We start from the raw sequence: 24610 nt of genomic DNA, 5'->3' as shown, positions 1-24610 counted from the left end.
ACAACTTTACACATGTATGAACAAAGAAATTCTTTCCTAGACAAGGTCTGCCTCGAGGCCCAAATCTTAACAGGAAACAATAAATTCGAGAGACAAACAATACTCCAGCTTTGGCTCTAAGAAATGACATAAAAGCCTATACAAATTTCTGGGCCATTACTTCTCCCAAGTCGGGAGTCAAAGTAAAACTTACAAAATACTACTACAATTTTCACTTAAATAGTAAACTCGTTAATAGAGTTTCAACACCTGGTCAAGACGAAAGGATATAGTCTTAGGTAAAAACTTATCCATTTGCCTCAAAACGCTTACTGAAGGAAACCTATGATGAGAAACAAAAAGATTATCGATGTTATTTGTGAAAAACTTAGCAAGTATAGGGTTAGACAGAAGACTGTGTATCTAGGTAACTTACCATGTGTCTAAAAAGGTTAAAACCCCAAAAACCCTTGCTTGCAACTTGGAATTAGCTTCCTCTATTTTCTTTGCACTGAAGTCTAAAAAAGAATGAAGTAATTGAGCAGTTAATATAAAGGAAGTGTTATACTTGCATGGAAGTGCAACAACAACCCACAGGTAAACTATTCTTTCGTAGAAGGGATATACCTAAGTTCTATTCATGAATTAAGGGAGGCACATGCCACAATTTTCAACCTCCACATCCAAAATGGAATTTGTTGCAAGAAAATAATACTAGGAAGGTGGATTTCAACACCAAGCAAACACCTACAAGAACCCATGTCATGGACATTAGTGAGAGCTTAGCTTAAACCCTAACTTACTTCGTAATTCCATAAAAAAACCCAGGAAGACCTCAACTCACCCGTGCTAGTGTTGTCATTGTTAGTAACACTTGGAAGAAGCATGTGTAGTGTGGATTGCAGAGCTCGACTAGTTGGAAGTGCTAAAGCAAATGAGCATGTTGAGCAGTGGATGGGGTAGGGATTAGTTACCCTAACCATTCACCTTTGATTGGTGACTGTCGGATCGGAAACCTTGTAGTCTACATGGAGGTCTTTCCACTTGTCATTATCCCTTGACCGACAATTGCTAGTTGTGGCCCTTCAAGAAGATTCTAGGTGAACTTCATCTTATATGCTTAGGTTAAGGAACAGTTAAGTGTCGATTAAGGTCTAAACATTAACTCTAGCAATAATCGCTATTTATATTATTAACCATGGGAACCCCAAAAGTATGATATAGTAATGTCATATGTGATGCATGTTTGGTTGTAGTGTGTAGTACTAATAATTATTATGATGTAGTATTATAATGTTACTATTATGCTTTAGCATGTTACAAGTGGTATCAAAGCCACAGGTTGCATCATTACGACCTCGTGGGAAAAATATTGTAAATAACCAAAGTGTTTATAATGCATAGAGAGAGAAAGAGAGATAGTTGAAGTAGTATGAGGAGGGGAGTTAGAGCCACCCCACCAAGTGGACCCTCAGCAAGAGCTGGATCCAACCTAGAGATGTGGATCCTGTTAGGAGAATGCACTAAAAATGTGAATCTTATGTTGTTGGAGACCGTCCAACAGTTTCGAGCTGAGATGACGAATTTAAGAGCTGATAATGAGAGACTGAGGTTGGAGCAGGAAAGGATCATGAAAAGTCTCTCGAATAAACAAAATACAAGGAACCTAGATCCTAGTCCAAATAATGGGAATAGGGAAGAGACAAGGTGACAGTAGGGGGATCATCCAGAAGGTGAGGGAGATCAGATGGATAATGAGGAAGATTATGGCAATACTTCCAGTGGCAAGGGGCCAAGAGGCCAAAAATTGAGTTACAAGGGGAATTCAAAAAAATAAATCCCTCATTGTTTGATGGAGAAGTAGAAGAGGCTGCGGAAGCCTGGTTGATCAATATAAATAATTACTTTCAAATTTATGAATATGAGGATAATTTAAAGGCTTGAGTAGTAGTCTATCAATTGTAGGGTAAAGCCACACTATGGTGGGAAGAAATTAAAATAGTCTACAACATCGATGAGCAAGAAGTGACTTGGGATACCTTCCAAAAATATTTTAAGGAGAAATACCTAACCGAGATGTTTTATGATGAGAAGGTGAAGGAATTTCATGATTTGAAATTGGGACAACAATCCATGGATGAGTTTATAACCAAGTTCACCTCTTTGTTACGCTATGTTCCTTACATACGAGAAGAAAAGGAAAAGGTGCAGCAATTTGTAAGCAGTCTGCTAACTTTTATGAAGGAAAGGCTGGAGTTCGATAATCCCAAGACAATGGATGAGACCATAAGAAAGGCTCATATTTTCTATCAGCAGATGTGGAAAAAAAGAGAGAATAGTAAAGGTTGGATGGGTAAAATGGGAGAGAGGAGTTTTCAGAGTAATAATAAGAATACCAGATTTACTGGGATAAAATATGCACCCAGAAAATCTATGGGAGAAACTGTGGGAAAGGGTCAGTAGCGAAATAGAGCATCAAGTGAGCCTAAACAAGCTGAGGCATCAAATAAATTAGAACCTAGGCAGTCACAGAAGCCTCCCTTGCAGTGTTGGGGTTATGGGAAACCCCACTACTATAAGAATTGTCCTCAACACACTAGAATCAGGCTCACTACAAGCGTTCAAGAAGCCTATATAGTCGGAGAAGTGGCCAGAAACATACCGAGTATCAATGCCTCCCCGAAGGATCATCAAGAAAAATATCAACCCGCCATGGTGGAGCTTGAAGGTAAGATAGCTAACCAATCCGTGTCTATTTTAATTGACCCAGGAGCAAGTCTTAGTTATGTTAGTGCGAAAAAGTTGAATTGTGTCACTTGTCAAGTATTAAGTTTAAAAATTCATAGCTAGTGCAACTGGCCACTGGGGAAAACGCAAGGTGACAACCAAAGTGGAAGGTTGTCCTATTGAGATTAGGGTGCAACAGATTAAGGTAAAATTAAATATATTACCTGTAGGATCATATGATGTGTTGATTGGGATGGATTGGCTGGAGGGACATTGGTCCCTAGTAAACTGTAAAGACAAAACCATCAGTTTCCTCATAGATGAAAGAAATAGACAAGAAATTCAAGGTATTAAAAGAAATGTTAAGTTGTGATCCATCACTACTAATCAATTGAAGAAATGTGTCAGAAAAGGTTGCCAAGTTTTTACAGTACAGGTGGGTTATGCTAACACCAAGGACAAGTTAATTGCTTTAGAAAATATACTTGCCATTCAAGAATTTGTAGATGTGTTTCTTGAAGAAATGCTGAGACTACTCCCAAAAAGAAGTATTGAATTTACTATAGAACTTATTCCTGGAGCTACCCTGGTGTCGAAAGCACCATATCGTATGAGTATACCTGAGTTAATTGAACTCAAGATACAGTTGCAGGAACTACTTGATAAAGGGCACATCTGACCAAGTGTCGCCTTGGGGGGCACTGGTGTTGTTTGTCAAGAAGAATGATGGAATGTTGCGACTGTGTATTGATTATAGGTAGCTAAATAAGTTAACTATAAAAACTAAGTACCCTTTGCCAAGGTTCGATGATTTGTTTGATCAAGTTAAAGGTATCTCGGTATTATCTAAGATTGATCTGCAATCGGGACATCACCAAATCAGAATTAAGGATGAAGATGCTTGTAAAACCACATTTAGAACACGCTATGGCCACTATGAATTTATTGGGTTTCCTTTTGGTCTTACAAACACTCCTGGAATCTTCATGAGTTTGATGAATCTGATTTTCCACCTCTATTTAGACAAATTTGTTCAAATTTTTATTGATGATATTCTGATTTATTCGAAGAATGCAAAGGAGCATAAGGAACATTTGCGGATAGTTCTACAAATCTTAAGAGAAAGCCATCTCTATGGAAAATTCAGTAGATGTGAATTCTTTAAGGAACAAATTCAATATTTGGGACATATAATATCTTCTTAAGGTATTTTTGTTGATCTAGAAAAGATCAGGACTATCCTAAACTCGCCGTTCCTAGAAATTTTGCGGATATTCGGTCTTTTATGGGATTAGATGGTTATTATCGTTGTTTCATTGAGGGGTTTTCTAGAATTTACTACCCCATAACATCTCTACAAAAAAAGGGGAGAATGTTTAAGTGGACAACTGAGTGTCAACATAGTTTTGAACAATTGAAACACTTATTGACATCAACTCCAGCGTTAAAAAAATTTGATCCAGAAAAGGAATTTATTGTATGTACCAATTCTTGTCAAGAAGGAGTGGGAGATGTCTTATTGCAGGATGGAAAATTAATAGCCTATGAATCACAGAAGTTAAAGGAACATGAGCAGAAGTATTTGACTTAAAATTTAGAATTTATTGCGGTGGTTCATGCTTTAAAAGTATGGCATCATTACCTAGTTGGGAAGAAGTTCATGTTAATTATAGATCATAGTAGTTTAACTAATTTCTCCCAAAAACCTAATTTAAATGCACAACAAGCTAGGTGGACTACGTTCCTGAGTGAGTTTGACTTTGATATAAGACACCTTAAAGGGAAGTAAAGCCGTGTAGTTGATGCCTTATGTAGAAAGGTGGGACGTGTTTATGAAATTTGATACCATCGCATTGAATTTGATGTGTTAGAACAACTTAAAGAAGTTGCTCTTAAGGATACAAAATATGAATTCTTATGGTAGAAAACTAAGTAGATACAAGATTCTGGAAAATAATCTAAGTATGGTATAAATGATAGAAATTTGTTGAATTTCAAGGGAAGTGTTTATGTTCCTAATCAAATGGTCATTAAACGGTTGTTTCTAGATGAATTTCACCGTAGCCCTTATGATGCTCACCCTGGGTATCAAAAGTTATTCTATGCAATTAAGAGATAGTACTTTTGGCTTGGAATGAGCTTGGAAAGATATCACTATATATCTAGCCAAATTTGTGGAGTGTCAACAAGTTAAGGTTGGACATCAACACCCTGCTGGTTTACTCTATCCACTTCCTATTCCTAAATGGAAGTGGGAAAATATTAAATTGGATTTTATAAACGGATTACCCAAAACCTGGAAACAACATGATTCCATCATGGTAGTGGTGGACAAATTAAGAAAAAAAACTCATTTTATTCTTGTTAAATCTACCTATAAAATTGTGAAAATTGTAAATATCTTTATGAAGGAAATATTTTGGTTGCATGACATGCTGAAGGTAGTAATTTCAGACAAGGATGTAAATTTCACATATGCATTTTGGAAATATCTTTTTACGAGGCTGTGTACAAATATCTAATTTAGTACCGCTTATCACCCTCAAAACGGATGGACAAACTAAGCGGGTAAATCAAATATTGGAAGATATGTTACAGATGTACATAATGAAGCAACCAACCAAATGGGAAGAATATATTCATTTGGTTGAGTTTTCTTATAATAACAGTTACCATGAATCATTAAAAATGAGCCTGTATGAGGTATTGTATGGCAGGAAGTGTAGAACACCTTATAACTGGAGTAGGTCGGAGTACAAAATGATTTTAGGGCCTAACATGTTGGTAGAAATGGAGCAAGAGGTGAAAAAAGTTCGACAAAATTTAAAAGTTTCCCAAGATAGGAAAAAATCATACGTAGATAAAAAGAGAAATCATAAAGAATTCCAGATAGGAGATCATGTTTATGTTTGGATAAAACCCAGGAAGAGCACCCTATAGTGGGGTAGTTGTGCTAAGTTAGAACCCCACTTTTGTGGACCTTGAAAGAATAGAACCAATAGCTTGCCAACTTGCCCTTCCAAGCCATATAAAGGTTCATGATGTATTTCAAATTTCTCAGTTAAAGAAGTATGTGTATTATTCCAGACACATTATTAAGTGGCAAGATCTAAAAGTAAGTATAATTTGAATTCTGAAAATATATGTACAATTGGATGAAGAATATATAAACTAATGATAATAATAATGCTCTGATAGGTCAAACCGGATGGGGAGTTCCTGGTCAAACCTCTGGGTATTTTCGACCAAAGAGAAACAATGTTTTGGAGGCGAGCTATCATCCAAGTTAAAGTGCAGTGGAGGTACTTTAGCCTAGAGGAAGCCACCTGGGAAGACAAAAGTCTTATGTGACATGCTCACCTTGACTTGTTCCATGGGCTAGAATAAACACTAACGACAATGTTTTGCCTAGGGGGGGAGATGTAACACCCCAAGATGATATTTGAGTTATTGACATTTACATTATTTGCATTATTTGAGATGGTCATAAATGGGGCTCATGGAAGCCTAGTGAAACTTTTGTTAAATATTTAAATACATAGTAATGTTGTTTTATTAGAGGAATCTAATAATTTAAGAGGGCTGACTGGTAAACGAATTCCAACCTCCAGGAAGTTAGAAACAATTACTCCTCTCTTCCCTAGAGATAAAGGAGGATCTTAGTGGGAAGAAGGGGGTTCTGCTTTTCATTGTTCCTTATGTAAAGAAAGAAAAATCTTTGAATCTGTCATGATGCTATTAAGGAGGGAATTCCTCAGCTAGACTAGAGCCATTGGAGAACTTTGATACAGAAAGAGATCAATAAGTACTAGGATGAGCTATGGTCCTGATGTCTATTACCTTACTCTAAACGATTACTGTTGTCTACTGTTTTGGAGTGGAAGCTTAGGGGGAGAAGTGGACATAATTTCCCGTGTCAAGGTTGGGTGGAATGGTCTTAGCCTTGTCGAATTCGTGGGATAGTCATTATATAGATAAGTATATGTGCCTGAATATTTATGTGCTATTTGGATTTAATTTCCATTGAAAAGAAAAGGTTGTGGTAGCATTAGTTGCACTTTAACAAATTCCATGGAAGAATCTTTGAGTTTACCTATTGAAGAATGAAAGGCTAAACTAATTATTGGTTGCGGTTGACTGTATTTCCTTGTTGTAAATGGTCCATGTGCTCACTTGTTGTTCTGGTTACTGTGCTTTCTTTATATATTCACAGTACATGGCGAGGATAAATTGTAAGTAAATTAATAAGAGATACTGTGCACCATGTGTAATGGTGAGGTAGCATATCACGAAGACATCATTCCTACGAGCATTAGAATGCAACTATGAAACCTGCAAGGAATTACTTATATGCAGATTGTCTCATTAAGGTTGGGCAGAGTTAAAACCAAGGGTATTGGTCGTGGATGGAAATTGTTCATTTACGCTGCATTCCACATGGATGGGGGTACGGGTAGCCTGGGTCTGGGTGTTCTTGGAGTGGTGATGTGGGTCACAAGGATTGTTACAATGATGGTTTGATATCACCATGATGGGTAGAAATTACGAGAGTGAGGCCATAGTGAAAAAAGACTATGTAGTGAGATTGATTGGTGGATTCAGTGAGGTAAACTCAAAAATATAGTTAAAAACTTGTTAGAATTGATTTCTTACCAAACCCATATAATGTTGAAAAGACTGTAGGTGAGGAAGGCATGATGTTGGGTATAAGGGGATTGAGGGGGTTGAGACCATGGGCTACTGAAATGAGCCAACGGTTGGGTCCAGTCTCCCTCATATCTCTATTACATTTTAATCAAGATAGGAAATTGAACTATGAAGTTAAGCATACTTGTCGAGAGCCAATGAAATAAATGGGAATTGTAAATGCAACAGAAGGAAAAATAAAGCCTGGTTGAAGAGGAACTAATTTTAGAATGACAAAATCAATTATATGCATGGTTCTGTAAATGTAAAACACACAGAAGTACTTATATGCAAACTCTCTTCTTTCTTCATAATAAAACAATTGTACACATATATAAATAGAGAAATTATTTCCTGGCTAAGGTCCGCCTCGAGGCCCAAATCTTAATAGGAAATAATAAATTCGAGAGACAAACAACACTCCACATTTGGCTCTAAGAAATGACAGAAAAAGCCTATAAACATTTATGGTCCATTACTTCTCCCAAACCGGGAGCCAAAGAAAAACTTACAAAATACTACTACAACTATCACTTAAATAGGAAACTTGTGAACAGAGTTCCAACACCTGGTCAAGCCACAAGGATATAGTCTCAGCTAAAAACTTAGTCATTTTCCTCAAAATGGTCACTGAAGGAAACCTGCAATGACCAACAGAAATATTACCGATATTATTTGTGAAAAACTTAGCAAGTATATGGTTAAACAAAATATTTTGTATCTGGGTAACTTACTGTGTATCCAGAAGGGTTAAAACCCCAAAAATCCTTGCCTGCAACTTGGAAAAATCCTCCTCTATAGTCTTCGCACTGAAGTCTGAAAAAGAATGAGTTAATTGAGCAGTTAATTTAAATAAAGGGTTATATTTGCATGGAAGTGCAACAAAAACCCACAAGGAAACTATTCTTGCACAGAAGAGCTATACCTGAGTTCTATTCATGAATTAAGGGAGGCACATGCCACAATTCACAACCTCTACCATCAAAATTGAATTTGTTGTAAGAAAACAATAGGAAGGTGGATTTCAACACTAAGCGAACACCTGCAAGAACCCATGTCATGGAACATTAGAGAGAGCTTAGTTTAAACCCTAAATTACCTCGTAATGCCATAAAATTACATAGGATGACCTCAACTCACCTGCGCTAGTGTTGTGGTTGTCAATAACACCTGGAAGAAGCCTCTGTAGTGCAGATTGTTGAGTTCAAATGGTTGGAAGTGCTATAAAAAATGAACAGGTTGAGCAGTGGATGGGGTAGGGATTAGTTACCCTAACCATTCCCTGTTGATCTGTGACCACCAGATTGGAAGCCTTGTAGTCTATAGTGGAGATCTTTCCACTTGCCCTTATCCCTTGACCTACAACTGCGAATTGTGGCCCTTCGAGAATATTCCAAGTGAACTTCATCTTATATGCTTAGGTTAAGGCACAATTAAGGGTTGATTAAGGTCAAAACATTAACTCTAGCAATAATCACTATTTAGATTATTAACCATGGGATTCTCACAAGTATGACATAGTAATGTCAAATGTGATGAATGTTTGGTTGTAGTGTGTAGTAGTAATAATAGTTTTTTTTACTATTATAATGTTACTGTTGTGCTTTAGCATGTTACAGATGTTTATTTTTGGTAGGGTTTTAGATTTTTTTTTTTTCAAGTGAAGAAATGTGTCTAGATTAGTTTTTAGGAATACATAGTCATTCTTAGGATTGGACCATACACCCTGTGGAGACCAAACCTCCCAACTTAACCATTTTGACCATATCCACACTATTTATTTAATTATCAATAATTATTTGCTAGATGATAGAGATTTATCCTCCACCAAATATTTTAAAATATTTTTAATAGTAGTTACAAATTAAAATTGATATTTATTTTAAAAATAGTTATTTCCTTTTTGTTGTTTTAATTAACTTGATTAATTAAAAAATGTTATATGAAAATGTGTCATACATGGTTTTTTTGGTATGTAGTATTGGTAAGTCATGATATTCTAACAAAGCCTAATTACAAGTTAGGAATCTCCATAGTAAAGTGAGAGTGAATATCTTTGGTTAAAAATCTTGTTATATATATATATATATATATATATAGATATAGATGTTAAACTCATATATTAATTTTTTTATAATTAATAATAGTAATTTAAAATAAAGTTATAATTTAGTTAATTTTTATGTTTTTTCAATTTAAGATGTATTATGAAATAAGTGTGAATGTTTATTTACTAGTTATTTAATTTAATATATTTGCATAATATTTTTTATTTTTTATTTTATAGTCATCTCACTTTACTTTAGTGATTGTTGGAATAAAATAGATAAGATATTTTTTATTTTTTCATTTTTAAGTCTATTGATTTGAAATTTAATTAAAAGAAGCTGTAATTTTAAATTGCTAAATTGATTATTTTAAATATTTTAAATTTAATTATTTAAAATAATTTTTATGGTATTAAATTTTATTTTATTTCAAAATTATAATTTAAATGATAAAATAGTGACACTTTATCACAAATCATATTATTCAATAAAAGTTAAAAAAAAATCATCTCATTAATCTATTTACAATAAAAATAAAAAAAATGATATTATAAATTATAAAGATAATATTATAATTTGAAGGATTAAACTTTTGGAGAAATTTTTTGCGAAGGAGAAAAATGGCAATCCGAAAGGTTTTATAAAAAGTGAATTTTAACATTTATTAATTCCCAATGTTTTCTTTAAAAGTAGATCAATTATTTCGTGGAGTTTTCCATGATGCATTATAAATGATACTTCACATCCGTGTCTTCACATTTCTAAAATGAGCATCTTTTTCAACACTAATATAAATTAATATATCACACACTTATTGTACATTGTACAATGCAACAATGCAATTCTTAAACGTGTTATTTCCTGTGATGTATATGTATACATGGTAAGAGCACTCAAATTTCTAGAAGGAGGATGTATAATTGATGAATGTTTTTTTGGGAATAATCTTATGTTTTCTAATGTATGGGGTACATCGTTTCAAACGATGATGCTTCAAATCTTTCAATTTGCATGTAGTCACGCATTTACAAATTGTTTTAATTTTCAAATGTGTATCATATGGCTAATGTTATTTTTTATTTAAATAAGAGTAATAGTTGTAATGTATTATAGTTTTGTTTTTATTGTTAATTAATTGATTAAAGTAATTTGGAGTATATGTTTTGTCGTTATTTATATTTCTGCATTGTGCACAAAATCTAACATATGTGGTTATTTATTGTTATTATCGTGTCCATATTCCGCATTCTGTATTGCGTGCAATAGAAGACGACTTTGCATAGTTTTCTCCGCACTTCCGCATTTCACACATGTGACCGGTCAACAAAATGTCTTAGAATTTTTGATACATTGTTCGAAGTGCAGAGCTTCAGATTAAGGCCATGCTTCTTTCTGCAAGGTCTGGATTTTGTCATGTACATGTTCACATTTTCATATTTTGTACAATGAAAATTATACTGAGCTAATACTAAGAAATATTATATATCATATGTTGGGAGCAATATTATATATGAGTTTATTTGCGGAGAGGGGAATGTATGCAGAAGTGCAAGTTCGTCCATTGTGCAGAGTTTGAAAATTCATATTAAGCATATATTGAGGAATACTAAGCCTGGAAAATTACAATCTTCCTTGTGTGGATTGATACATTGTGCGAGTCTCGAGATTCATATGAAGCAAATATTGAGCAATGTTACATATCAGTTCCACAATGAAGTTTTTCTTCGTATAATGGAAGGTTTATTGAGTTATTTCCGCACAATGAAAGCTTACCTATTTATCCAATTTATCTTTGCATAGCTTCGTCCATTTATCCAACTGCACTAGGAAATGCAGAAATAACTTTTATTGAAGGTACAAAGTTTTTAGAGTGCATAAATGTTGGATAGAATAATAAATTGTTTATTAGAGGTTAAATAGATAAGGTAAAAATATGCAAAGGAAGGAGAAAGAGTCTGCGGAAAGTTTAGAGTGTGGAGGTGAACTCAATTTTTTTATTATGCTTCGTGCTTCTCCTTATTTCCTTACCTTGACATATAACCATTCTCCGCATAGGAGAAAGAGTGCATGGAAAGTGTAGATTGCGAAGGGCAATGTGAAATTTTTATTGTGTTCAGTGCTTCTCCATATTTCCTTACATCGACATATATCCATTCTTTTCACACAATTTCTCTGCACACTCTTTCTCCTTCCTCTGCATATCACAAAATTAACATTTTTTGTTGATGCCTTGAATCTGCGTACTAAATTAGCATTATGCAGAGTGCGGAGGAAGAAAGTTTAACTTGATACAGTCCCTACTCTTTAACAAACTCTCAAGCTTAGATAGGTTTCGTACTTGCAATAAAATTCATTGTTGACACAATGAAGGGTTTACTGAGCTACTGCTGCATAATGAAAGCTTATCCACATTATACCAAGCATAACAATGTCAGAGCAGTCAGTAATGAAATGACCACTAACAAAATCAACTTTTTTTGTCCATGCCTCAATTATGTGATTAAAGAAATACGTGGTAGTCCTTGTTATTTAACAAATGTTGCACACAATTTCTCCACACACTCTTTCTTATTCCATTGCATGTCACAAAATTAGCATTTTTTGCTGATGCCTCGACTCTGTATACTAAATTACCATTACGTAGAGTGTGGAGGAATAAATCTTAAATCGATATAGTCCGTGCTCTTTGACAAATCCCCCCCTTACATCAATTTCGTAGATGCAATAAAAAAAAATTTGCATGGACCGTCGAGATTGATATGAGGAAGATATTGAGAAATATTACATATCAATTCACAATGAAGTTCTTCTCCATACAATTAAAAATCTATGAGTTGTTTGCATATAATGAAAGCTTAATCATGTTGTGCATAACAAAATATTTTTCTACATTGGTGTAGTGAAAGCTTCCTCCAAAGATGCGAATTCCACACAGTAAAAGTCTCTCTTGTATTGAAGCCACGAAGATACAAAACATTGCATGGAAATATTTTATGTTCCTTGCTCCGCACACCTGTTGTCCCATACAACACTTCTTCCTTACATCTATACACGTGTTCTCACACACATCACTTATTTCTTATACACATCAAAATGACACTTTATTTAATATTGGATACTAAGTTTTTGATTAAATACCGCATTAAAAAGACACTTAATTGAATATTCGATAATAAGTATTTAATTAATAGTATTTGAAAGCATCCGACATAACGAATGTGCGGAAGAAATTTGCCAATAGGAAATTTATGTGGAGGAATACGATGTTGTGGATGAAATTTTATGTCACATTACGAGTTAAAGTTTATGTTCCTTGTTGTGCACACCCGTTCTCCCACACAACACTCCTTTATCACTCACATAAAAAAGACACTTCATTTAATATTGGATACTAAATTTCTAATTAAAGTTTAAATAATTTAATATGTATTGAATAAATTTCCGTGTGCAACATTGCCCCACATTATTAATTTATTAATAATATGTACTATTGTGTAGGACATATATGTGCGGAGGGAGGACTAAAACATTGCAAATGAAAGTCTCTGTTTGTTGCTCCTTGATGTGATGTTCCTTGATGTTTTTTTTTGTTATGAAATATAGGTAGTCATTGATATTGATTCCCTAGGTGAGATGCCAAAATTGATATTGCAAGTCCCTTAGGTAAGTGAGGGGCGGGGGGAGAGGGAAGGTCTAAGTGCTATTATTTTGTTGTGCGGAGAAGGGTGTATAAGAACTGCGGGACTAGGGAACATATTGAATCAAGATTTATTCCTCTGCATTATGCATAATGCTAATTTGAAACCGTAGGATAAATTTACTTAGCAAGAAGAAATGCTTAGAGAATATCACATTTTAATATAAATCGTATTATGAATTATAATGTGCTTATATTATTGTGCAGAGGAGCGGAACAAGTAACATTAATGCATTGTACATAGTGCCTAAAGATTATATGGATCCTTAATACAGTTGCATGTTTTGTTTGATATTTGCAAAGCAGCTGGATATAACAGATTCGAAGGAGACTGGTCAAGTTTTAGAGTGGAAAGACTTTTTTTTTTTTTCTCTGAAAACAAAATTAATAAATTAATATGCATATGCATAATTATTAATACTAATAGTAGATTCAAAGGAGATGGGGAAAATTGTGGATTGAAAATTCTTTCAAAGGAGGAAGTACTCATGGAGAATTATTTAGGAAATGTAGATGCAAGGCTATTGAAAACTTTACATTTGCTATTACTTATTAGTAGTAGAATGACGATGCTTTTATTCACAATTTTATGTAATATTAAGTGAAGTGTTGTTTTGTGTGGAAGAATGCTGGTGCGGGGCAGGGTTTTATCGTATTCCTCTATACAACATTACATATCACATAGTAGATAGAAAAAATATAAAAAAAAAACATAGGTATGTATAATGTTATAATAATAGTCAAATGAGAATAAATAGAACATAAGCATATCTCTTAGCAAAGTTATCATTGTCTTAATTTAAATGATTCTTGATTGAAACAATTGAAAACACTAAATACACTTGGACACTCAAGATTACGGAAATACTTAGCAGTAATTCCTGTGATTATCGCTCTTCGTTAACTCTTTTACTATTTTTTTCCATTTTCACTTTTTTATGATATTTCATATTAGCATCATGTATAGGGGAGTGAGCTTTGATTGTGAAAAATGGGGGAGTGCGGAGGAAGCACAATCAAAGCTTCCTTTGCACTTCCATATTCCACATAATGAAATTAATTTGATTCTACAGACATGGTGTTAGAATACTGTATTCTTTAGAGATGTATGCCTAAGATCCAAAATTGTTGTCAAATTTTAATTTTAATTTTAATCAATAACACAACATTAGATATAATACAAAGGCTCAAAGCATATGTTCGAAAAATTATACAAAACATTATCATAAAATTGGTACAGACTTAGTTTTGTGCTTGAGAAGCATTTAAGAGTAAGCAATATAGTTACAGTAACAAGAACTGTATCCAGATTCAAATTCCAATTAGTAGAGCTATAATTCGAGATCATTTTCAAAACATAGTCATAAATACAAAATTTCTTAATAGAGTCAAAACTGTAACAACGAGAATTGAAAATATTGATACAATATCATAAAATTAAATGCATTTATCTCAATGGGAACTGGGATTGGGCTCCCATGAATCGTGATATGAAAAAGGAATCTGCAATGAAAAACAAGAATTTGTATATAGGAATTAGCTAAGGTCATGGTAACATAATCAACAAAGTTGAATTATCTAATACAAGTAAATAAAAACTCGAATGTTGAATGATTTGAGAAAACTTACAGTATGTAAAAGCGTCCACCATGACTATGTATTTATTAGATGTCTATCACGTTAATGATTTTTTCACAATTTTTTCCACTATAGTTTTAATGAAATATTTGTCAGGAGCAACTGTAACCTACATTTTCATTTTTTTATTGAATATCTCCTTTTCAATTTTTCCAGCCTCTTCTTGCAATTGTACAACCAAGACAGAGTTCTTGTCATTGATTCTAGAAAAAGTAATTAGCCATTTGGTAATTTCTTCTACAACAAAATCAATTATGTCATCAAACTTCATTGCCTTTGACTATTTTAGCTTGTCCAATTTATCTTTCAGCACGTCTCTTCAGATTAATTCAGAATTCAGTGTGATGTGTGGACCATTTAGGCCCTATATAATATTTATTTCCTTCAGAAAGGAATCACCTCTTCTAGTGTTTATGCTATCACATTTAGAGATGATGTCCTATAGTTACTAATTCTCTCTGACCATCCAACTTCCACTTGATTTTCTCAATTAGCATCTAGAAGTCCTTTATTTTCTTTCTCAATAACAAAGAGTAATTCCATCCTCTGACTGAGAGTAACTAAATCATTTTCCACCAATTTCTTGTCTAGATTAAGATTACTATCAACCAAATTTAATAATGTCTTAACTTCCTATTTCAAACACAATAAATCGAAAGGTACTTGCAATGCATGATCAATAGTTTCTAATATTTGGAATATGTTATTGATGATATATGATTTCACTGCATTAGTAATATTGTCAACTTTATTACATCTATGTTGTGCAAAAGGAGCATAAATCGGCAATGGTGGTGTCTGTATTGCTAGTGGAATCATTAACATAGGACCAAAATTTAGAGTGTCTTCCAACTCATTTATTCTCCTTTTCAGTCTTATATTCTTTGCTTCCTGTTTATTAATAGAATGTGCAAATGCATGACCAGTAGATTGATGGAATACCATGAGCCTCTTTTCTCCAATGCTAGACACATCAATATCCATTTGTTCTTGATCAATAACCTTTTTATTATGAAATTTTACTTTTTCAATTCTCAATTTTTTGTTGCCCTTGTCATATTTTTCATTTTACAATGTGACACAACATTCATCGAAAATAATAACATCTTTTTCAATTTTCTTCATTATTTTTTGATTATCTATTAAACAAGAAGTAAGCCAATCAGGTGGTATACTGCTGTCATTTTCCACATCTATAGCTTGTTCAATGCGTTCTTTATTTGTGGGACTTTTGGATTTGGTTGTTTGAACCATATGCACTTTGCCTAGAGTATGTTCGAAGAGGCTCTTCATCATCTCCATGACCTGATAGCTCACCATGAACCAGGTTTTTAGTGGCAGTAACTTTTCTCTTTCCTAAACTAGAGGATGAGGTTACACTAGTACCAAGCATGGAAGTTGCAGATTGGTGTGTAGGATTTATGACTCATTGCTTGTATTTTGCTTCCCTGTTAACATTGGCTTCTTGAGCAATTTTTTCTAGTATCTATTATCAGATTTTTATTTTTGGTTCTTTGTAACTCTTGTAAATTATCTATTATGCAAATACATTTTGAATTAGATAAATATTTAAACAGACGAGGCTTGGAGATTATGAGATATGAAAATTGCATTGGTTCTTTGTTTAGATTCAATTTAGGTTAATAGTGTAATTTGTCAAAGACATGGAATCAAACTACATCTATTATTGCTGGACAAATTGACTAAATGTAAGGTAAATTCATTGAAAATAAAATTAGCTTAGTTGAATATACATTTTATTGTGTACCAGTAAGAAGGAAAATAAATAATGGATTTTGGGACATTTGTTGTAGTTCTTGTGTTCATCAGGCAGGGAAAGAGGCAATAGAAATCCCTAGATGACTATGTAAATAAATAAATATCTAGAAGAGAAAGATGGGAAAGAACTCGAGAAGTTGACAAAATGAATTGTTGAATAATGTTGACTCCGTGCAGTTCTGAGCTCAAGAAACTATTTGTTTTAGTCAATTTCAAGCAGTTTTCGCTATAACATTCATCAATTTTCTCTTGCAAATGTCATTGTTTCTTTTCTTTTTTGTTGACAGATTCACATACCACTAATATGTAGATGACCAATGAAAGTTATCATTTATATGAGCAAATTAGTTAATTGTATGAATGAAAACAATTTCTTTCCTTTCTCTGCTACCCATTTTTGCTCTCAATCCTGCTTAACTTTTCATTTCTCCACTCTAATCACAATCATCGGCTATTACTGTTTCTCGTTTGAAAAATTTAACATATGGCACTCTTAATAAATAGCAATTGAAGCTATCAAAGCTAATATTTATGGGAAGTAATGGAAATAAATCTCAAAATTCCAAAACCATCTTGTCCATTTACTCTTGCTTTAATATCATTGATATATGTGCCATAACAAGTGGAAACTTACCATATAAAATAATTATGAATTATTTTGTGATTATGACAATTAGATTAGAAACTCTCAATAATAAATGTAAATATAAAATTGTGCAAGGACAATTGCAAAAACGTATTATGTGAAAACGCGCTCAACTACCTCTACCATGAATCAACTTAGTGGATGAACTGGTACCCACCACTATGTCAATTTCGATTCGTTTTATTTGATATGAAAGTACGAAGAAAGGTTGAACCAAATTTGATTTATGAATAACCTGACATGCGATTTTGAAGACTATGATATGAAGCTAACTGTCACAACACGTTCAAGATGGTTACACCAAGAAAGCAATAGAAACTCTCCTTCGACATACTCTATATCTGCATACACATTTAGTTCACACATTTCTTTTTCATACTTCCCTTATAAACTTCATTACATATTAATCAATTGGTTATCTGTTTTCACGTATTAAAGTTTCCATAATGAAAACTTTGGTTTATGTGTATATCAGATATGAATATTCACAGTGTACAAAAGAAAAGATTGTGATTGTTAAATATGACAACTGTCTTCCGCATCCATGATTTCTAAAAAAAGTATTCACCAACTAATGCTACCAATCATGAATTAATAGTTTATGCCAATAGTTCTATGTTCAATGTGATTGTCTATTTGTCTGAAATCAAATACTTTTGGAGAAACTCCACATTTTTCATTTGCTACTTCAAATATTATTTCTATTCTTATCCTTCATTGTTGGGTTCAAATCCTATCTATACACACTCGATTACTAGAATTCATCATTGATAAAAGCAAGTGAGTTATTCGTATCAGTGCAAATAACTTATTTCATTTAACTATAAATTTCTCGATATGCTTGATGAGCCTCATAAATGGGTAATTATATGGGCTCATTTTACCTCCTAACCTAGTCAAATCAACCATTCTCTTAGCTTATTGTGTGATTTTCTGATTATATTTATGCTTATAGAGTGAGTTGAGTTAGTTATGATGCCATGTGGTCTAACATGTGTTTAATGCAGATTATTGATGATTTTTGAGGTCAAAGTCAAGGATTGAGTGGACAAAGGAGAGGACTTATAGGAGGGAATCTCCCTCATTTATTACTCTTCACTTCGAATTCCCCTTCATTCAACTTGGAGTACAAGCAGCCAAGTCATGCACTAGAAGGTAGCCGAGCAAGTGGAGGATGACTGATGATTATCTCGAGTTTTGGGAGCCAAGCTTCCCTGATTTTAAGGACGTTGTTGGTAGATTCATTTGTATAAGTAGAGAGGCCTAGGGCCTCACTAGGGTTGGATTTTGTTGTACTTTTGCTCATGTAAACTCTGCTCAACTTCGAGCTTATTTTTTGTGACAGTTTCATGTAGTCTTGTTCTTGTTTTGAAATAAAGATGGAATCCCTTTTGAGTTAGCATTGATTCACCTTAGAGGGTTGAAGCTCTTGGGTTAAGGCCCAATCCAAGTAGCCAAGCTCCTCTTTACTTGTATTTGTATGTTTTATTTCAGTTTGTAGATTAGGTTGCTGTTAGATGCATTTCTTTTATGGTTAAGAATAGGTTGCTTTCGATGATTCAATAGTTTGCTTCCATTTGTGCTTTCTATAGCAGGTTAAATAGTGATAAAGAAAAGATCCAAAAGGCTAGCAACAGTGCCTTGGCCTCTTTTCCTCGCTTTGGGACCATGATTTGAGGCAAAGACCCTCTTGCTGCCCCAAAAACACAGATTTTCCTCATTCATAGGACTTCTAGTGTTTGCAGCTTTTTAGTTGGTTAATAGTCTAGTTTGCTTTGCTTCAAAACTTCTTCATCATGCTCACTTCTTTATTTACCATAGTCTTATTCCATGCTTTCCTTCCTTGCAGCAGTTATCAGCATTTCCTTTCCTAGATCACAGTTTAGATCAGTTTGATGCAAAACTCTGTTTTTCTAGATGCACTTATTTCATTGCTTGCTTAATCTCAGTGGTTGAATCTCATTTGTTTATGCAGTAGAGATCTTCTAGTAGCAGGCCAGCCTATCATCCATCCCATCCTCCATCTGATCCATGCCCTACAGGTTGCCCAAGTCTCCCCTCAATTCTACCTTAGTTTCCTGCATTTTCCATAGAATTTCTTCCTCTCTCCTTGAGCAAATCCAATCATATTTCTCTCTCCTAATGATTCTTGGTAGACCCTAGGTGCCCTAACACTTCATTCCAACCTTCATTCACCTTTTCCACCCACTCTCACACCCTCAAAATAGCCAAAACTGCTCTCGGCCTCCTCCTGTAGGCCTCCTGTAGAACGCTGTTTTTCCTCTTGTAGATTTCCTGTGTCCTCCTGTAGATTTTCCTGTAGGCTTTCTTTTGAAGGCCGAGTGTGGAGAAAGCCTCCAGAAGGCCACCTGAGACCTCCTAGGACCTAACTACACCATCCTACATCCTCACAAGTCCCAAAACCGCCCTTCAACACCACCTATCCACTGCTACATTCACAAACAATAAATCACATGCATGTCAAATTCACATAAAAATACATAAAAATACAAAAAGATGTTTTTTGCTCATTTATTTCCAAAAATAGCTTAGTTAGATGTTGTCTACTTCTTTGAATAGATAAATGGCATTCTTTTCATGGTTTTCATAGTGCTTTCTGCAAAAGTAGGATTAGTTGGTTAAGTAGGATTTACTTGGTTTGCTTTACATTTCAGTCTTTCTCCTTTCTGCAGTTAGAGTAGTATCTGTAGAGTAGTCTTTCTTTCCTTTCATCACATATAGAGCTTCTTTTGGAATCCATAAAAGTTGGCTTGAGCTCCTAGTGATCTTGCGCTGGCTGACCAAGTGACAACCTGCAGTAAGAACTAGTACTTGTGCATATAGCACCGTCACTTCCAAGTTTGTTATGAACTACCGGGTTGATAAGAGTAAAGAAGGCAGCCCAGGAGTTGCAGCATTATTGCTGCAATACTGGTGCTCACCATACCTTTTGGCGCTATTGCCGGGGAAGTGTCAGAGTATTCTGTGATTACTGCTTTCTTCTATTTTCTATTGCAACATTCTGCTAATAGTTTATTTAAGCAAAAGTAGACTAGTCCTTTCTTTTCCTTCAAGTTATGCGTTTCTTTGCTTTCCTCTTCAATTCTGCAAATTTCCATTCAGCAAGTTTATTTCATCTAGTTGCAATTTGTTTTGTTCAATCAATTTTAGTTTTGCAGGTACTATTAGTGTGGGGAAAAAGAAACAAAAACCAACCAAAAAGATTTCCTTTCATGCCTCGTAGGAATAGAGATAACTCAGGAAAATTCTTGCCCAACACCTCCACTGCTTCACACAGTTGACCTTCTCTTCTTCAGTGGCTACGATCAAGAAGAACCCTTAGGTGAACAACCAAACATATTTGAAGAACCTATAGGGGAAGAAGAAGAAGAAAACATTCCTTTGGAGCCAATGGATGAACACATAAATGCTAGGGGGAATGGAGAGAGAATAGAGGGTACCTTTCCTATTTGGGAGACCAATGGGGACACCAAAATGAAGAATATAAGACCTTCTGCCCTACCTCATTTCCATGGTCTAACTATAGAAGATCCTGACACCATTTTGTTTGATTTTTATTGTTATCTGTCGAACCTATGACTATGTAGAAGATGAGCAAAAGTTGAAACTGTTCCCTTCTACTCTCAAGGATGCAGCATTGTGCTAGTTCATGGGATTACCTGGCAATAGCATCACAACTTGGGTTCAGATGCAGCAAGCCTTTAACAACAAGTATCGAGACTATTGTAGGTCAAAAGATATTAAAGAAGAAATTTTCCGAATGACTATAGGAAGTGATGAGTCCCTGGAAGACTATGAAGAGAGGTTATAGCTCAGTTACAAAAGGGTCAGGTGTACACTTGACCCTGAGTCTCTGAAGCTGGTCCTGCTCAGGGGAATTCGGGAAGATCTTCTAGACACCTTCCATCTACTGGCTGGGACAGACATCTACCAACTGTCCTATGAGGACATAAAGACTATTTTCAGGAACCATTCTAGAGCATCCAGAAAGAAAGGTAGGGGGAGTCAACCCATAGCCAGTACCTCTTCCTCTAGCTCATCCATTAAAGGAGAAATTGGAAACATGCTAGAAGACTTCAAGAGTGAGATGTTGCAGACTCTTGCCATGCAAATGGATACCTTACATATCAAAAGGAAACAAGAGGAAGCAGAGAGGGCTTTGGCCATTTTTTGTCCTAGATGCACCAGGAGGCACCCTATGAATGAATGCTCATTAAACTCTATAGATGTTTTCTCAGTCTGTGAAGAAAATCATTCTACAGATAAGTGCCCTTCCTTACCCAGACTTAAAGCTGTATATCAAGGGGCTGAGGGAGTCACTGAACAACTCTATTACATAAACCAAAGGAGGCCACATGGACCTAGACCATACCAACAGGGGATGCAAGGGACATCTCAGGCATACTACAACCCCAACCAAGTCACTTCCATACCTTCTTGGGCCCCCCCTGCTCATCCTTCCTGGTCCACACCTCCTCCTTGGTCCTTCACATATCCATATCATGCCCAACCAGCCACCCATTCATTTCAATCCTATGCTTAGCCACAACCTCAGTGGAATGCATCTCATCAAGGGTGGAGGCCCTAATACAACTCTCCTTTCGCTCTTTTGCCTCCACCACCTGCACAACCACAATTGTTACCTCCTGCTCCACCAAAGCAACCCCAAATGCTTGCTCAGCCGAATCCGAACCAAAACAATAGACAGGCTTAGCAAGTGTATAGTGGGGAACCATCATGCCCGACTTATGCTGTGGAGATTCAGGAAATTAACTTGCGATCTGGGAAAGTTCTCCCAGATAGCTAGTCTCCACCCAGCGAGGTTGAGGAAGATAAAGAGGAAAGTGAACCTAAAGAAATTCCACCCTTTCCTGAGAGACTATTCACAACAGTCCAGCGTACCCCAGAAGAAACTGAACTCCTGGGAGAATTGAAACATTTGTGTGTGAAGATACCACTTCTCCAAGCCATAAAAGATGTGCCTATCTACAATAGGTTTATCAAAGAGAAGTGCTTTAGGCATCCAGGAAGGCACAAGAGAGATGCCCCAACCGTCAATGTCATAGGGCAATTATCGGACCTGATGTTAGGGTAGGTAATCTTTCCAAAATATCTGGACCCTGGAAGCCCAGTAGTTGATGTCCACATCAATGGCACCATGATCCCACACACCTTGATTGATCTGGGAGCTACCATTAATGTGATTCTTGGGAGTACCCTGCTGATTTCTTAGTTCTCCAACCAAAGGAAAAGCTCACTGGTTATCCTATCATTCTAGCAAGACCCTGGTTGGCTATCGCCAATGCCTACATTAGCTGTCGAGCTGGGAACATGACCATAAAGAACGGGCATATGTCCAAGCAGTTAATTCTATATCCTCCTGCCCAAACCTTGCTAGAACATGGTCTACCTCTCTGGTTGGAGGAGGAAGGTGAGGATGAAGTCTATTCTTCACCGCTTTGTGCATTAGAAATCACCATGGGGAAAATCGTAAGATGAGGATGATATGATTGAAAATCTGATTCAGAATCCACCTCCTAGTGTATCACCATTAGAGGAAATAGTAAGAGAAACCCAAAACAACCCCTCAACTAATCTCTGTGTGGCTGAATCCACTCCTCTCCGTGTTAAGAATATAGAGTTCAGCCCAAAAAGAACCTTGAAAATCAATCCATCCCTATCCACTTCCCAGGAGAAGGAACTGTGTAGCTTGTTGAGAAAACACCTAAATGCCTTCGCCTGGAGTTATAAGGAGATGAAGGGAGTGCACCCTTTAGTATGTACTCATCATATATACATCAAGGAGGATTGCAAGCCAGTCAGGTAGCCTCAAAGGAGGATGAATCTAACACTTAAAGATATTGTTAAGGAAGAATTGCATAAATTGCTTGATGCAGGATTCATCTATCCCATCTCTGACAGTGAATGGGTCTCTCCTTTGGTGCTAGTGCCAAAGAAAAATGGTAAGTGGAGAATCTGTGTTGACTATCGGGAATTGAATAAAGCCACTAAAAAGGACCATTTCCTTTCACCTTTCATAGATCAAGTGTTAGACAGTCTGGAAGGGAAAAAGTTTTTCTCTTTCCTAGATGGGTTTAGCGGGTACAATCAGATTCAAATCAGCCTAGAAGACCAAGATAAAACCACTTTCACTTGTCCTTGGGGTACCTTTGCATATCGGGTCCTTCCTTTTGGTTTGCGTAATGCTCCCGCCACTTTCCAAAGAGTGGTATTGAGTATATTCTCTGAATTAGTTCATGATGCAGTAGAGATATACATGGATGACTTTACTCCTTATGGCTCTGACTTTTAGGAAGCCTTATCTAATCTAGGAAAAGTTCTAGACAAGTGTATTGAGATGAACCTATCCCTCAGTCTGGAAAAATGTAAATTTTTATGACTGAAGGGACTATGCTAGGTCATGCAATATCTCAACAGGGATTGCAGGTGGACCCCAACAAGGTTGCAATCATCCAAAGGGTCCCACCTCCTCAAAAAGTGAGAGATGTCAGAAGTTTCCTAGGTTTAGCGGGTATTACCAGAGATTCATTAAAGATTTCAGCAAGCTAGTCTCTCCTTTGTTTGGCCTTTTAGGTAAAGATGTCAAGTTTATATGGTTGGAAAACTGTCAAGAAGCCCTAGATATCTTGAAGAGCAAGCTCATGACTGCTCCAATTCTGAGAGGCCCAAATTGGACCCTACCTTTCCACATTCAGACAGATGCCTCAAACAAAGTAATAGGAGCAACCTTGGGACAAATTGATGAAAAGCTACCTTATGACATATACTTTATAAGCAAAAACTTATCAAAGGCAGAGTTAAACTATACGGTGACCAAGAAGGAACTCCTAGCTATCGTGCATTCTTTAAACAAATTCAGACATTATATCACAGGCTATCAAAATTTTGTGCACACTGATCATGCTGCAATTAGATATTTAATGAAAAAACTGGATGTGAATGCTCACATTATTAGATGGTTGCTTTTACTGCAACAGTTTGATTTGACCATTATTGATAAGCTTGGTAAAGAAAATGTTGTTGTTGACTTTTTGTCTAGAGTAAATTTGCCTGTAGGTGAAGAAGAAATGTTGGATGACCAAATGCCAGATGAACACCTATTTGCTATCTCATTACTCTCCTAATGGTTTGCTAATATAGCAAACTACTTGGTTTCAGCATAGTTTCCACCACATCTGTCCTCAAAAGATAAGAGAAAGATAGTGAGGAAAAGCGCCCCTTTCACTTGGATTGGGGGCAATCTCTTCAAACTTGCCCCAGATCAGATCTTGAGAAGATGTGTCAGGGAGGAGGAAGTCTTTGACATCCTCCTAACCTGTCATGATGGGCCTTGTGGAGGTCATTTTGCAGCAAAAAGAATTGCCTTCA

The 24610-nt window shown here is 35.5% G+C and overlaps 1 protein-coding gene across 1 annotated transcript in view; it reads left to right on the top strand.

The window, feature by feature from the left end:
- LOC149203165 (protein TIFY 9-like) overlaps window positions 1-18259 on the top strand; it is a 30491-nt gene extending 12232 nt beyond the window's left edge. Inside the window, exon 6 of the mRNA XM_089400130.1 lies at window positions 18208-18259. Coding sequence (XP_089256256.1) covers window positions 18208-18244 — 37 coding nt within the window. The 3' untranslated portion in view covers window positions 18245-18259. The remainder of the gene's footprint in view (window positions 1-18207) is intronic.
- Window positions 18260-24610: the final 6351 nt, after the last annotated feature.

Source organism: Pinus tabuliformis, chromosome 2_1 (assembly GCF_031772625.1).
Source record: "Pinus tabuliformis cultivar Carrire ecotype Pingquan chromosome 2_1, CPIR1, whole genome shotgun sequence".
Lineage (NCBI taxonomy): Eukaryota > Viridiplantae > Streptophyta > Pinopsida > Pinales > Pinaceae > Pinus > Pinus tabuliformis.
This window is presented reverse-complemented; position numbering and strand designations above follow the sequence as displayed.